Source organism: Parasteatoda tepidariorum, chromosome 1, assembly GCF_043381705.1.
Source record: "Parasteatoda tepidariorum isolate YZ-2023 chromosome 1, CAS_Ptep_4.0, whole genome shotgun sequence".
In the NCBI taxonomy this organism is placed as follows: Eukaryota; Metazoa; Arthropoda; class Arachnida; order Araneae; family Theridiidae; genus Parasteatoda; species Parasteatoda tepidariorum.
The window spans coordinates 96780717-96797419 of record NC_092204.1 but is presented as its reverse complement, the minus strand read 5'-3'; the positions used below and the strand labels follow the sequence as shown (position 1 = coordinate 96797419).

Genomic DNA, 16703 nt, shown 5'->3' with positions numbered 1-16703 from the left:
AGTTTTCCACTCAGTGAACCAGTCTTAATCTATTTTTTATTCAATTGATAAGCACAGATAGGAAGAGAAATTTTCATTCCTGCATATTTGCCTAAGACAGTTAAAGGATAATATTATAAGAGTGAATTATAAAGTAGAATAACAAATTTAAAAAACAAGCAAACAATATCTGCCATATGAAAGAATGAGAGACATTAAAAGCAAGAGGGGGTATATCAAAACTGAAAGTCACATGTCAGACATAGATAATTATTTCTTGGTATTATTACAAAAATACTTATTTAGCTTTTACATGTCCAGTATACCCTAGGTATTATACATGTCAGTAGCACCTAAGCTGCTACATATTTGTGTTATTAAAGCAAGACAATTATTAAAAGTTAAAAATTAGCAAAACTAGAATTATAGAAGAAAAATTTAAGATCAATAAAGGTTCTTTTACTTTTCCCCCAGGTACATTGAGGCATGCAGCTGGTGGCCATTGTTGTGCAAACACATAATAGTCAAATCCTTCAACTGCTACAAACAGCCTAGAATTCAGAAAAGATATTATAAATTTCAATCAAAATTTAAAAAAAACTTACAATAGTTTCTTTTTTTTCTTCAGAGAATAAGCACATTCGAATTTGAAAGACAAAATTTACCAGTTACAGATATGTATGCACCAACATAACTAACTAATAGCTACATTACTCTTTAAAGTTTAGTTCTATTTAAACTACTTGACCTGAAAATTTGCATAAAGAAGAAAGTTTACACCCTTAAAGTAGAAAGTAATCCAAATGGTCGCAATTTATGTCTATAAGTAGGGTGATCAGATTTTTTCGGGCAATTCCGGGGACACTCATCTCTAATCCCCCCCCCCAATTTTANTAAGACTGTTAGCATGATTATGAAATTCATTAAATATTAATGATCTTTATAGCAGTAAACAATTTTTGATTCATTATGTAGGGATATGTATCTACACAATTTCTTAATTTTCTTTTTGCAAATTTAGTCAGAAAAGAAATATTATTTATCATTAAAATGAATGATAACATAACAAGTGAGAGTTGTTTATATTTTGCTACACTTGCAGCTTGTAACTATCAGAAGTCATTACTTGGTTAAAACTTTCATTTGCTTCAAAAATATACAAATAAGAAATAACAATTAACCTGTTTCAAGTGTTCAAAAAAAGACGGCCATTTTCAAGATTTGTCAGATGTTCCTTGTCTGACAAGTTTTTAAAATGGTTAAAAGAAATTTATATTTCATAAAACTCAATACAATTTATAATATTAATATTATAAATTGTATACATCTAAATAATGATATTAAATAAATAATACTGATATAGCATTTTTATATTACAGAAAAGCACATTGAAAAATTGCTCTTAAATATTGCTGAAATAGAAATTTGAATGAATAGTGTTTATTTGCATGTAAAGTGGAGTTCTAAAATAATATGAAAACATATTTAAAGCATTCAGTTCTTTTTTTTTATTATTAATATGTTAGCATATTTAAAGAACAAAAGTGTATATTTTTAATTGTTATTGAAAACGTTAATTGATAGTTAATTTGCAAAGTTAAATACTATGAAACACTATGGAATGGTTTTTCAATTATGGGCTTTAAAAAACATTTGACATATTATTTTTTCAAAAAAAAAAATCCAAAAAACCTAGTTTAAACTAAAATATTTTTTTGGTTTTTGAAAGAAAAAAACTGTTTTTTTTCCAACTGTGGTTAAGAGTATCATAACATAAAATATAACACCAAGATACAATGTAAACGCTTTAATTTTTTTGCACAAGCTTTAATATGTAATTTGCATTTAATTTAAAAACTATAACAAATGACAATATTCACTGTTGCCTAATGATTATCTAAATTATTGTATCTACCCATTAGACTTTTGACTGACCTCTTCTATCGGTATAAAAGTGGTGTTTAGATAAAATAAAGTGTCTACATGCTACTCCTGATTTGATGTCTGATTTCATACTATGGTGTTACAAGAAGAATAAAAACTTTTTTTGTATTCAATTCATCAAAAAAAAACTTTTACAAATGGGTTGTCATGTGAAGACATTGCAGTGGTCTGTTTCTAAAATTAAGATGTAAGATTGATAGAAGGAGAAATTAAAGAAACTTTTAAGGTTATAAACATCAAGAAGCTTTCATGTGTTTGCTTCATACACATTTGGAATTAGTTCATATTTTTGAATAAACTCATCAATTTATATTCTTATCCAATAATTCATTATAAGTTATGCATTCTTAGAAAAAAAAGTAATTATTTAACAAAATATTAGACAACAAAGTATTTAATATTATAAAAGTATACAACAAAAAGGAATTGCTAAGGCAAGATGCAAGAGTGGGAAAATTAGCCCAAAACTGTCAGAAAAACTTTTTTATTTCATAAGAGTAAAAAAGTTACAATTAAAAGTTAGTTCCCAAAGCTGTTATTATTCCCTGTGAATTTGAGTAATCATTAAAAGAGAAGGTTTAAAGTAATAATTTTTTAATAACTTTGATTTAAAAATGTGCAATCATAATTTTTCAAGTATTTCGATGCAGTATTTTTTTACCAAAAAATTAAAAATTAAAGTTTAGTGCCTAAAAATTTTTCCAACGATCAAAAATCTATATATGAAAGGCAAATCCATCAATGAAAGGCAATAATTATAAAAAAATTCATTTAACTGAATTACTTAAAAATCAGTTTTAAAACCACAAAAGTCGATGTTATAAAAATAATATCAATTTACAAACCAGACATTAATTACAACACAGCTTAAAAGAAGCTTGAGCATCATAGGATTATCAACAACAAATTCAGAGCAAAATATGCATAAAAAAATAGTTGGTAGCGAAAAAAGGTACAAAATAAATATGATAGAATATATGAAATGTATATATATTTTATAATATGGAAGAAAACAAAAACGCTTGGATACTAAATGCGCTCCTGGTGTGAGAAATAAACATATGTTTATAAACAAAAATAATAAAGTTAAGAATTATCGCGTCTTTATCTTGGAATCTATGATGAAATCGTCAGATTGACGAGTATCAATTTACATTCGTGAGTCATGACCAGGGACCATGGATTCCGTGGTTTTACTAGAACTTTTTAAATATATTCAACTGAAACTCCTCTATTGGAAATCTTTAGGGTTTTTTCTGCATATTAAATTAAAAACTGAATAAACTGTTTGCACGGGCGTTAGCGATTGCTATTTCCGGACTAATTGCTTTATAAAATTAATAAACTGGAATATCTCTTATCAATTCAATCCGTTTATTCAGTTTCAATAGATGGTATACAAAACGTTTGAAATCGGTTTACTAATCTAGCACAGATTCAACCGTCGAAAAAGTTGCAATTATTCGTACAGTTGGCTTCAATGTTTACTAACACCAACTTGTCAAAGGCTTATAAGCCTTATATGTAATTGAGCAGACGACCCTGCATGCTTGTGTACCAATAAATAAATAAATCCGAATTACAATTTGGATTTTAAGTTATTTTTAAGCTCATGGAGTGAAGAAACTTGTACATTTTAATATGGCTGGAGGGCGAAGAAATGCTAAATCTAGTTCTTTTAATAAGCATCAAGCTCATGCATCGGATGATAGGTAATAATTTCTAATTTCAATCATAAACTAACTACAATATTTTTGTATGGGGGTCCTTGGCCCCGCTATCAGTACCAAATTACGGGTTGGGTTCACACCAGTAATGAAAATTAAGTGGTCCTATAGGGCCACCTAAGTATTCATTTAGCAGTCTAAAAATTTAATATGGTAGACAAATTTGGAAAAAGAAATTGAACTTTGCAATTACATAGTTTATGTTATGGTACACATAAAAAAATATATTAATTGCCATAGATATAACTATAATAACAAATTAGGTTCATTGCCCCATAGTAATTGAAGATTAGCATTTATTAAAACTAAGTGAAAAAAGCTAAAATAACAATTGGTAAATCGATTTAGCATAAAGACTAAAATACTGAGCCCAAATAAATAATTTTAAAAAAAGGAGAAAAACAGAGAAACTAAAAGCAAACAAAATATTTTGACTACAATCGGCAAGTCGCCAAATTATTTTAAAACGAGAAATTTTTTAAAAGAAACATGTAGAGATTTGCCAAAGGGTGGCTATGAGTTATTCCCTTTGAGTTTGTTCTTTTCTGTGGGTTTTTTTAAATATTTTTTTTATTGCGGACAGCTGCCTGAAAGTTGCCAAGACTTGACAGTTATTCTGCCACAGATCACGATACGGAAATCTCCCCATGAAATTGCTGATAGTTCAAGTTTAATCTGTACTTATATAGAGTACATCTGATATGTATAATTTACAATTACGCCATTTGTAAAAAATTTGTCACTATCGTTGAAAATTTTTGGTATTACTACTGAGAAGAAGAAAACAAATGGTCAAAATTCCCATATCCTGACAGACAGGTCAATCTAGCTGAGATTTAAAGGGGAATTTTTTTCTTTGTTTCGCCTAGCCGCAATTTTCTCACGATTAAGTCATTGCATTTTATGACTTTCAGGTATGCTGGTATTGCAAATGAGTTTTTTACACTTTCTTTCAATTTAAAATAAAGAAATCTGCCTCTTCAAAACAAGTTAGTCTTTTTAAAATTCCTGGGAAAAATGATATTTGATTTTACGCTTTTTCCTACTTAATTCGATTTGAATGCGATTTAAAATTACATTCACATGATTTAAAATCACATAAAGGAATTCGTGTTTGCATTATTTAAAATCAAGCACTGCAATTCATATTTACAGGATTTACATATCGTATTTTGTATTTTTAAAATTTTATATCATCACGTTTCACGCAATTTCACTATACAGAAACGTGTATTTAAAATTTTCTTAGTGAATATACAGTGGAAAATCTTTATAATACTCAATCAATTTGCTTATCTTGCTAAATAAGTTTAAAATATTAATTTGGAGCAGATAAATTGTAAAATGCTTTACTTTAAAAAATTTTTTAGATGCAAGTACTTAAAAATACAAAATATGCACTTAAGTATTGTTAGTTACAAAAAAATAAATAAATAAATAAGATAAAAATTTTCTGCAGCTTTAGAACTAGGAATAAATAAATCAATTTTGGTTTGTTTAGCTTTAGCAAATAGTTAAGTAAAGTAGTTTAACCTCTTAGCAAATAGTTAAGTAAATAATGTAAAAAGCTAATAGCTCTTTCTTAGTCGTCAAAATTACAAGACTATAAAGTTGAGCGTTGATAGTTGTAAACTCAGAATTAGGTTGGCTGGTTATAAAATTTCATAAAATGACTAACATTATGTTCAATTGTTTTTTTTTTAATTTTTAAAAATTTTCTATTTGAATAAATAAAAAAAAGTTGCTAAATTTACTTGCACCAACGAAATAAATACAGTGCCCGCCGTTTATTAAAATCACTTTCGTTTTATGCTCTTTTGATTTTATTAAGCGGCTGATTTTATTAAGAGGCGATTCAACATTTGAAAAAAAAANATATGCACTTAAGTATTGTTATTTACAAAAAAATAAATAAATAATTAAGATAAGAATTTCTGCAGCTTTAGAACTAGGAATAAATAAATCAATTTTGGTTTGTTTAGCTTTAGCAAATAGTTAAGTAAAGTAGTTTAACCTCTTAGCAAATAGTTAAGTAAATAATGTAAAAAGCTAATAGCTCTTTCTTAGTCGTCAAAATTACAAGACTATAAAGTTGATAGTCGTAAACTCAGAATTAGGTTGGCTGGTTATAAAATTAAATAAAATGACTAACATTATATTCCATTTTTTTTTTAAATTTTTTAAATTTTTTTTATTTGAATAAATAAAAAAATGCTAAATTTACTTGCACCAGTGAAATAAATTAATCAAATAATAAGTATGCTGTCGAACTTATAATGAGTTAAATATTCTTAAATTTTACCCGTGAAAATTAAATGCATACTGAATCATTGTGTTACAACTTACATGTTTTAGAGTTTTTTTTTTTTATGTTCATTATAATTTCAAAAATGTCTAAATATGAAATTTTCTCTCTAATTATAATTCCTAAAATTTCTTAAATTATAAAATGGAAGTTTCAAAATACAACTATTTGAAACATCTAGAATATTCTTGTATAAGTGTATAAAAAATCTAAGAGCTTAACATTTTATCTGTGTTTTTCTTTGTTAGACACACAGACTTGCCTACCCAGCCGCAGGTCATTCCTCCTAAACACATCCCCCTTCCTGATTTGTCTCCCTCTTCTGATCTATTATTTGAAGTTGATGCTTTAGTTCTGAGTTTGTGTGCAATAGCTGGACAATATGTAAATTTATATAGAAGTGTATTTTGGCTTCCTTATTCACACACCGATTTTGCTTTAGTGAGTATGTCCAATTATTTGTAAGAATGTTATTTTACATTCAAACCACTTTTATAAAATGTAGATGCAATGGTAGGTTAAATATAAAATTGTGTATAATGTATTAATGCATTGCAATATCACTTTTCTTTCATTTAAAAAGAAAAAGAGTCATCTTCCCTGCTAAAGTAAAATTTTATTCCAGGGTTGGTATTTTGATATGATCTAGGTGAGTCATAAAATAATAATTAATTTTGATTTTCATTTTTAAAAGCCCTTAAGAATGTTGGAAGGAGATAACTACTTCCAGGTTGTCATGTGTATAATGAGCTACAAACATGTGAAGTTCAAATCACGCACTTAAGTAATTACTTTTTGACATGCTCAATTTGTGCCAATTGAGCATGTCAAAATGAATCATGAACTTCTTATATAGCAATTGCTAAGAATTTTCACTGTTTTTTATAAAAATTCTTTTTTATTAAAATTTTTTATGGAAACCAAATTCAAATTCCGCATTTGATTATGAATTTTTATTGTGACAAACTCCCGTTTTTTTTTTTTTTTTTGTTTTGATGCTTTTTTTTTATTTCCCGGCAGTTATTGCTACTGATTTCTACATGGTTTTTAACATTCTGTTTTCTTTTTTTTTATTTATTTATATTGCGACACTGGAAATTCAAATCCTGCAATTGAATAATAAATTTTTGATGTACTCAATTTACGCCGATGGTATCGTAAGTCCATTTGGCGTTTTGCTTGTTTTTTCGGCAGTTATTGCTATTGATTTTCAAACGGCTTTTAAAGATTCTGACATGTTTCTTTCTAGGATGGGAAATTTGATTCGCTGTCTAAAGTTTTACTTTTTGGCGAATGAGTCAATAATTTTTTGATCAATTTTATGCCGGTTCTTGTTATTTATTTCCTCATAGTTTTTAAAATCTGATATTTTTAATGCAATGTTATTTATTACGGCAAGCAAATTTCGAAACACACATGAGTAACCCCTTTTTAATGAGTTTGATTCTCATGGTTCCATTGTAAATTCAAGTGATTTTGTCATCAATCTTTTTTTCAGCAGTTACTGCTGCAGATTTCGTAATTTTTAATTTATTTATTTACGTGATGACAACTTTCAAAATTCGAGAATGTTGTCCATAATATTAGAGCTACTTTTTTTAGGATTATTACATTTACAATTAAAAAAATATCTATTTTAATCTGTATGTGGATTTTTTTTTATTAGCACAAAGTGCGTCCGCTATTATAAATTAGTAACATATATAAAATTTTATTAAGAATATCTCACAGATAAACGAGTGCTAGGAAGGTTAGTCGCAGAAAGCCAGCAAAAGTTCTACCACAGAGCACTAATGCGTATTTGTTATCTATATTGTTTAATAACTGCTGAAATTTATTTTTTGACTTGGCAGCAAAGAACTGAAATATTAAATGTGAGAGCAGTCATAATCATGTATCCTTGGGCATACATATCCTTTTAATTTTCGAATGAGATTTTTTTTTCTCACATGGACAATGAAAATAATTATAAATTTAACCAATATCATTAAAAGAAGCTATTTCTTTGTAAAAGTTACATTTACTACGAAATTTTTTTATTTATTTAATTGCTAATTCTCATTCTACCTTGTCATTTTCATGTAAGGCTTTGTTTGCATACATAATAATTCTTGTTCCTTTACTGTTAGAGTTTCTTTTAATATATAAAGCGGCAAAGTGTATTTTTGTTGATCGTTTTCTTTCCTATTTCAGATATTTCACTAAGTTAAATCATTTTCTTTTACAGAATTTGGTTTTGAATGATCAATAAATGGAGATTTTTAATAAGAAATTTACTTATGTTTGAACTTCATGTTTTAACCATTTCCATGGTAATATGATGCAACAATTTATAGAAGCATTTATGATGTAATAATATTAATTCCTTTATAAAGCTAATATAGTCAATGCTCAATATAATAACCTCTAAGATTTAAAAAAAGAATAAATATAACATAAAGTCTCGATAATGTGAATATTTAAAGCTGTAGCAAATAATTACTTATAAATATTGGATTTATTTTGGCAAATTCCACCTCCAATCTAATCAATCTTGCTTTGAAATTTTTTAAGTCTGTTCTAAGCAAATGGCATCATGCTGATTATAAGCAGCCATTTTTGCAAAATTACATATGCACAGAGAACTGTTTACAAGTTTCACCTGTAATGAATGGTAGCTTCAAAAGAAATAGTAGTTTGAATCATTTCCTGGAGACTTTTAAAATACTCAAAAAGAAAAGATGAAAGAAAATTATGATTAATTAATCTGTAGAAACCTTTAAAAAAGCTATTGAGGCTTTCTGAATTACAAACGTTTTGAATGTTTGACTCTGATTTCCCGGCTAGGATTCAGTATACATTTCTAATTCTCAATAATGAAAGTAACCGATCTTTTTTACCATAGATATTGCCAAGGACCATATAGGATAAGAGTTGGTGATCTTGTCACTCTATCTTGATTCATAGAAAATTCAAGATGTTTCACCTGTTCTGTAATGAATGGTAACATCAAAAGAAATAGTAGTTTGAGTCATTTAAAAGAGTCTTTTAAAACACATTGTCAATGGAAAAATGTTTAGAAAGCTCTGAAATGCTGTTTTTGGAGTGATGTCAGGAGTCTGTCCAGGCCGAATTTACTTACGTTTAGCGGTACCTTCACAAATTCAACTTTAGGAAGAACGGTAGTTTTAAAAAATACTTTTTCTTAAAATTTTATTTTGAATCCCTCAAGAAACGATAAATCCATATTTTTGTGTTAATCTTTTAATATAATTTTTAATTTTTCACAAATTATTTCTAAATTTTCACAAAATAGGCACCTCTCAGAAAAACCTAGACAGGATGTTCTAGTTCTTGAAATTAAAAACATAATAATAATAAATAAATAAAAAAAAATTTTTTTTTTTAATTTTTTATTTTTATTTCTAGTAGCAAAGGAAAATGTCAAACTCTTATAAGATTATAACAGAACACAATAAGAGAAAAAAGTCAATGTCCCACCAGCAGATGTCGAGCGTTCCAGTATCACTTCAACTCTGAGCCCCCATGCAGAGCCCATGCATCCCAACAAATGATTCCTGCCCATGATTTCATCTCTTTCACAACGTCAGCAATTAGGACTCGTGAAAATGCTAATTCGGTGAAGGTGGTTCACCAGGCAGTATATAAATAAAATAAAAGCAAAATTTCACTTACCATATTGGAATGAACACTGTTCAGACATTCTATTGGGCATTAAAGTAATATTGCATCTACAGAAAAGCAAATGGGACTTTATGTCCCATTTGCTATTCATTGCATTCCCGGTCATTGTGATGAAATGGTCATAAAAATGGTGGGTGGGTCGTACCTAAGAGCATTGACTGTATGAATTTTCATTGAATGCATGGTGATTTACAGTTATGATTTTATTTCTCTCTTTTCAGAATTATTATCTCATTGATCCTTACCTCTTAGCTTTTTGTTTAATCATGGTAGCTAGAAGATTTCCAATTTATCTTCTGAAACAAGTAAGTCTAACATACAGCAGTTTCTAACTTACAAAATTATTCTAATAATGCTACTATCTGCAAATATTTTGATCAGTGGATTTCAGGATTAAATTATAAACATACATCTCCCACTGTAACCTTGGAAAAAAAAGTTCCTGCAAATTTTACATATTTGCTATAAGGAGAAAAAAGGGAGCCTACTACTGTTGTTGACATTTTGCGAAAATAAATTAAATAATGAAAAAAAGACATACAAAATTTTTGAAAAATAAGCTTTAATAATGTAGTATGTATGCATATCAAAATATTTTTTGCCTGAATTATAATTAAATACATTTAAAAAGTAATCATTATCCTGGAATAAAATTTAAGAAAAATTAATCAATGGTTTAAAGTCGTGGTCAGCAATAATTCCAGTAATTTATTTTGATGATGATCGATCATATAGCATCAGTAACAGATTGTAAATCTGTATATATTTAGTGTTAAGCACTGTGTGTTTGGTAACAAAAATTTTTTTTACAGGTAAATTTGTTACAATATCATATTTTAGAATTTGTTGTACCTTCAACAAGATTAAACATACTTTAGTTGATTAATAATATGCTTAGTAACTGAGCATAATATCTTAAATGGAAGTGTAAACTGGACAAAATTTTTAGTATAGTTAAAATTAATTATTTTAAACTAGATTAGAAAAAAGTTCATGAAAATATCAATGTAATGAAGAAAATAATTAATTCTTATTTAAATACTTTTAAATTATCTAAAACAATTTGTTTTGGTGTTTTTGTAAATGAACAAATCTCACTTATATTTTCATTTATAATAATGAATCCTTTTTAAAATTATGAATTTAAAAAAACTTGTGACAAACATATTTTACTTTTTTATTTTTAAGCATAATGGTTTTAAACAATGAAACATTAAATTTAGTGCAATGATTAACTAAAAAAAATTTGTACATCAGTTTATAATGCAGTATGAATTTAAATTAACTACCTCCTGAATTTACTGTAAAGAAAAAAGTTTTTTAACTAACTTTTTGTTATTTGTTTTTCATCAAACTCACCTACTGAACACTTTGATTCCAAAATTCAATTAAATGAACTATAAAAATCATAATTTGTTTTAATGTGTATTATGATAATTAATAATAAATTGTTTTTCTTTTAAATTAGACATTTGATGTATTGCAATTATATCAAGACAATCCAAGTTAAAATATTTATTTTACATTTTATATTACATTTACCTGCTTCATAAATTCGAAAAAACATAAACTATTAGATACTTATTTTTGGGGGAAAGGAGCATTCGCCAAATTATTATTGATGCCATTGATGCTTATTTAATGGTTGTATTAGGTACTACTGGCTTAGTATCAATGAGTTCTGTGATAAACGACACTCATATAGGATAATAATTCCTATATTTATGTGTAAAAACATATAAGTTCAAAAAAACTTATAAAAAAATTTGTCCTAATTAATATATATGATATTAAATGTTACCTTTTTTTAGTTTATGAATAATTTTCACCTTAAATTTTTTTTTATCCAGGCTTTAAGCACTATAAACTGCAGATTAATTATCAAATTAGTAATTTTTTTGTTTTTAAATATGTCAAAATCTTGTAAACATAGCTAGACAAGTGAGTTATTTATGACCCGAACTGTTTATCGTGCTTAAATTTAATTATATTATTTGTCTTTCCTATATTTTTTATAATCAGAGATAATTGTGCTCCGGAAAAAATCTGGATTTTTTCGTAAACTGCCATCCGGGAATCCAAGGTCCAGAGGTTTTAAGAAGTCATCGATCACATTTATGTATTAAAATTCGTGTATATTTTATTTAAAAGTATTAGAACAAAAATTTATACTTGGCATCTTTTTCATTTGTAAATATTTTTTCTGGTAGAATAATAAATGTGATTAGAGATAAAAGTAAATTTATAAATAATTATTAATTTAAATTATGCATATAATTTATTTAGAATTTCATGTTGTTAAAATATCAATGATTTTAAAGTTATAAAATCATAAATTTTTGAAATGCGTCATTAATGATTTTACTCAAGAAGTTTTCAGGATTTTTGAGTTGGCTCACAATCACCCCTGTTATAATGATAAGCGAAACTATCTCAAGTAGATATTAGATAAATTTCAATTGAATTAATATGTATTTTACCTTTTGGGGACGGCTGGTACAACAGTTATTTAAACAAGCGAAATGTCATGGTTCCTACTTTCCTGTTATAAATTATTTCTAATGATATTTTTTTAAGGAATGGATTCCGATAGATTTTTTCTTTAATCTTACTCTTGATTTCCAAATTAAGATCCCTTATTTTTAATTTTTATGGAAATCTCTTTCTCTCCTTTTAATACGTATTTTCTTAAAAACATTTTTACAAAATAACTAATCTGGCTATCCAATTTTATTGAGCAGTGTTCTTCTTATATGGCATTCTAGTTATTAGTGCCTTACTCAAAAAACAATCTTTACTCTTTTTCATTTTTATAACATAAAACTGAAGTTACATGAACTTATAAGATATGCTAAATAATATGTAACCTTTGTTATTTTTTGTTTGAGTTAAAAATTTTTTTTTCATTTTTTATACTTTGTGGTGTTCTGTCAATCTAAGTTTATAATTTTGATTGTGAACAAGCAGTTTTAGCGATAAAAAAAGTGGAAAATCCTTCCGTATCTTTAAATGAGGATTTTTAAAAAAAATGTCTCTTTTTTTTCATTTGATCTTATACCTAACTTTACTTTGATACAATAAAAAAATGAAAAAAAATTGGAAAATATGACAACCAAAGCTGGCGTCTTCAGGGGGTACCAGCCTCGGATGTCATAAAAGCAAAACCTTTTCAATCGAGAAAGCAAGTCAAAAGTCTAAAATTGCTTTCTCTGTACCCCAAAGGTTTTGCCAAAGCTCAGGAAAANGATCTATTTTTGGCGCACCCTTTAAATATTGAGTTTTGCCAAAAAATGTAACCCGGACTTCCATGGTCGCTCAGTATATCTCCTCCCCCTATGTCCACTAATGTCCACGCCTATTCCTCCCTTTCTCCCACCCACAGCTCCTTCAATTTGACTTGTCCGTCAGCGTAGAAAGGGCCTTAAGCTCCGGAAAAAATCTGGATTTTTTCGTAAACCGTCATGCGGGAATCCAAGGTCCAGAGGTTTCAAGAAGTCATCGATCACATTTATGTATAAAAATACTTGTATATTTTATTTAAAGGTATTAGAACAAAAATTTATCCTTTGCACCTTTTCATTTGTAAAAATATTTTCTGGTAGAATAATAAATGTGATTAGAAATAAAAGTAAACTTATAAATAATTATTAATTTAAATTATGCATATAATTTATTTAGAATTTCATGTTGTTAAAATATCAATGATTTTAAAGTTATAAAATCATAAATTTTTTGAAATGCGTCATTAATGATTTTACTCAAGAAATTTTCAAGATTTTTGAGTTGGCTCACAATCACCCCTGTTATAATGATAAGCAAAACTATCAGAAGTAGATATTAGATAAATTTCAATTGAATTAATATGTATTTTTCCTTTTGGGGACGGCTGGTACAACAGTTATTTAAACAAGCGAAATGTCACGGTTCCTACTTTCCTGTTATAAATTATTTCTAATGATATTTTTTAAAGAATGGATTCCGATAGATTTTCTCTTTACTCTTACTCTTGATTTCCAAATTACGATCCCTTATTTTTAATTTTTATGGAAATTTCTTTCTCTGTTTTTAGTATGTATATTCTTAAAAACATTTTTACAAAATAACTGATCTGGCTATCCAATTTTATTGAGTAGTGTCCTTCTTATAGGGCATTCTAGTTATTAGTGCCTTACTCAAAAAACAATCTTTACTCTTTTTAATTTTTATAACATAAAACTGAAGTTACATGAACTTATAAGATATGCTAAATAAGATGTAACCTTTGTTTTTTTTAGTTTGAGTTAATAATTTTTTTTTCATTTCTTATACTTTGTGGTGTTCTGTCAATCCAACTTTATAATTCTGATTGTGAACAAGCAGTTTTAGCAATAAAAAAAAATGGAAAATCCTTTCGTATATTTAAATGAGGATTTTTTAAAAAAAAGTCTCTTTTTTTTTCATTTCATCTTATACCTAACTTAACTTTGAGACAATGAAAACATGAAAAAAAATTGGAAAATATGACAACCAAAGCTGACTTCTTCAGGCGGTACCAGCCTCGGATGTCATAAAAGCAAAACCTTTTCAATCGAGAAAGCAAGTCAAAAGTCTAAAATTGCTTTCTCTGTACCCCAAAGGTTTTGCCAAAGCTCAGGAAAAGAATAGAATGCATGAAATACAATAAAACACAAAAGAATACAATATAAAATACAATTTAAAATACAGCAGTATATACAGTAGAATATAAACACGACAAATAAAATGTGCTCTTGGAAATGTGTTTATTAAATAGAAATGAGAGTATGTATATTCGGCTAATGCTGTTGTCTAATTCTAGATGTGTGTCGTGTGTTTGCCAGCCTCTTACCATTCATCTTGTACTATATGCTTTCAAATTTTGACTGGAATTGTCATTGCACCTGCTTTGTTATTTTGCAGTTACAATATTATCAAACAGCATGGTACTCTGTCCATGCTTTTTTTAGTTTATCCGTAAGTAAACTTTTAAATTTGCTCTTAAAATAGTTATTTAAATAGGATAATTTTTTTTAAGATTTTCATTATTTGATTCTTAAATATTTTAAAAGAATTCAAAGATTATTTCTTTTATGCTAATAATTTAATTATTACTTTGTAAAAAAAAAAAAAAGTTTTGACTGAATTTTTAGGGAATTGTTTTCCCATTGAGCTGATGAGGGTCGCACAAGCAGATAAAATTTGAATTGATATGCTTTATTACTGGCTATAAAATGTGATTAGATTATTTATTTCTTATTCAAAGAAAAATTAATCGTGTTGACAGAGATCTCCCTAAAAATTAAAAAAAATGCGGAGAGCCTTTTCAATTAAAACTTGACATTTTCAGGTCTTTTTAATTTCATAATTTTCTGATCAATCTTGAAAATTATATCAATTATGTCTAAACAGATTAGTGACCTTCAAAACACAATTTAAAATACTCAAATAAATATGACAAATAACATTTAAGATTAACTTAGTCTAAAAATAATTTGCAGTAGTTATGGTAATCTGAAGTTCCTGGTTTCTGCTACTGCAATTTCTTTTCTTAAAGTAAATAAATAGCATTTTTTCTGAACAAAATAAAAAGGAAACATTTTTACAACAAGAGCAAGGAAGGTGCATCTACATCTGTAAAAGGGCACGCTGGGCGGGCCACCTTTCCAAAAATACTTTGGGAGAACACTAGTGTATACTTCTTTTTACCCGAAAAGAAAAAGATTTAAAAAAATCCTGTTTCAACAATGATGGTTAATAAAATTGCATGCTAGTAATGCTGATGAACTTCCATATCACGAAAAGATCTGAATACCCTATTCATTTGCTATGCTGATATTAAAGCAAAAATCTTTCAAAATTTATGAGGGTGTTAATCTTGAACAAAAATAATTATGATTTTGAATTTTTAGTTATTAATTTGTAAGAATTATAAACAAAATAATTTTGACTATTTTAGTTAGGAATTTTAATTACATTGTTTTTAAATAATATTTAATATTATTTATGCATTTTATCTGAGTACTGTTCCTATGTTCTTCTTTTTTATAGATTTGCTTTGTTTTTTATTGGATTGGGAACAAAGGTGATTAAGTTTTTGGAATTAATATCTATTCCTCAAGAGCGTCAGACAGGTGCTCGGAGCAAGCATGCTTCGAGCGTGAAACATCAGAGTATCACACACGTGTGTTCAATGTCAGCAGATACCATAAGAGAGGAAGTGGATACTCTCAAAAATGACTTCAACTTTCGTATGAAACAAGTTTTGTTTAATACTTTCCTCGTTGTCTATCATGCCAGTTTTTTGCCTTGTTATTTTGCTCAGGTATATATGTGTTTTTTTAAAACTGTCACTCATTTGTTTTATGCACGACATTTCAAAACCATTTAAATGAAGCTTGTAAACTCAATCTAACTTCTACTTTTTTTAAAAATTTGTTTGTAACATAGCGTTAAAAGTCTTAGCGTATTATTGACCATTTCAGGCCAATAAACATGAAATAAACAAGAAAAAAGCTTAGTTGATTGATATTTTCATTTATTATTTATATATTGCTATTTCATTTGACTAAAATGATTAATTTTGAACAATTTATACATACATTCAAACTGCTAAAATATTCTTTATTTTGACCATTTATAAGGATGAATAATAAACCTTTTGGTGCTAATCCTTCTGGTGCATTGTACATTGCCTAACACCCTGAATCTCAACCTGTTCTTTACTGTTACAAATAAATAATAATTTTTTAAATTACTAACCTTAGCATGTTTAATTATATATTACCGTATATTCCGGCGTATAACGCGCACTTTTAATACAAAAAATAACATTGGAATTTACGGGTGAGCGGTATACGCCGAATATAAAAAATTATAGATTGAAAAAATTTAAATATAGAAAAATACTTTTATTTTAAAGAAATAACATACCTTTACCTATATACTTTATTGATTTTCGTTATTACATAAATAGTTCATTATATTCGTCTTCCGTTATTTCTTCAGGCACGTCATCACAATCTGTTTCGTCTTCATCATCTGTGTTACCCTCATCCATAAATAAACAG

At 27.3% G+C, this 16703-nt stretch overlaps 2 protein-coding genes across 5 annotated transcripts in view; one reads left to right on the top strand and one right to left on the bottom strand.

Annotated features, from left to right (window-relative positions):
* The window catches only part of LOC107438321 (ribonuclease Oy), a 25610-nt gene extending 22366 nt beyond the window's left edge, over positions 1–3244 (bottom strand). For 2 of the 3 annotated variants that reach the window (XM_043045462.2, XM_043045463.2), the window contains exons 1-2: positions 2769–3102; positions 443–530 (exon numbers count right to left, since the gene is read on the bottom strand). In XM_043045462.2, coding sequence (XP_042901396.1) covers positions 443–530; positions 2769–2812 — 132 coding nt within the window. In that variant the 5' untranslated portion in view covers positions 2813–3102. Of the gene's footprint in view, positions 1–442; positions 531–2768 lie in introns of all 3 variants that reach the window. The other variant, XM_071184248.1, reaches the window with a different exon arrangement.
* Positions 3245–16703, top strand: part of LOC107438322 (transmembrane protein 39A) — a 22980-nt gene continuing 9521 nt past the window's right edge. The window contains exons 1-5 of one of the 2 annotated variants that reach the window (XM_043045461.2): positions 3245–3635; positions 6204–6396; positions 9861–9944; positions 14456–14610; positions 15685–15958. In XM_043045461.2, coding sequence (XP_042901395.1) covers positions 3565–3635; positions 6204–6396; positions 9861–9944; positions 14456–14610; positions 15685–15958 — 777 coding nt within the window. In that variant the 5' untranslated portion in view covers positions 3245–3564. Of the gene's footprint in view, positions 3636–6203; positions 6397–8219; positions 8268–9860; positions 9945–14455; positions 14611–15684; positions 15959–16703 lie in introns of those variants that run through there. The other variant, XM_071184229.1, reaches the window with a different exon arrangement.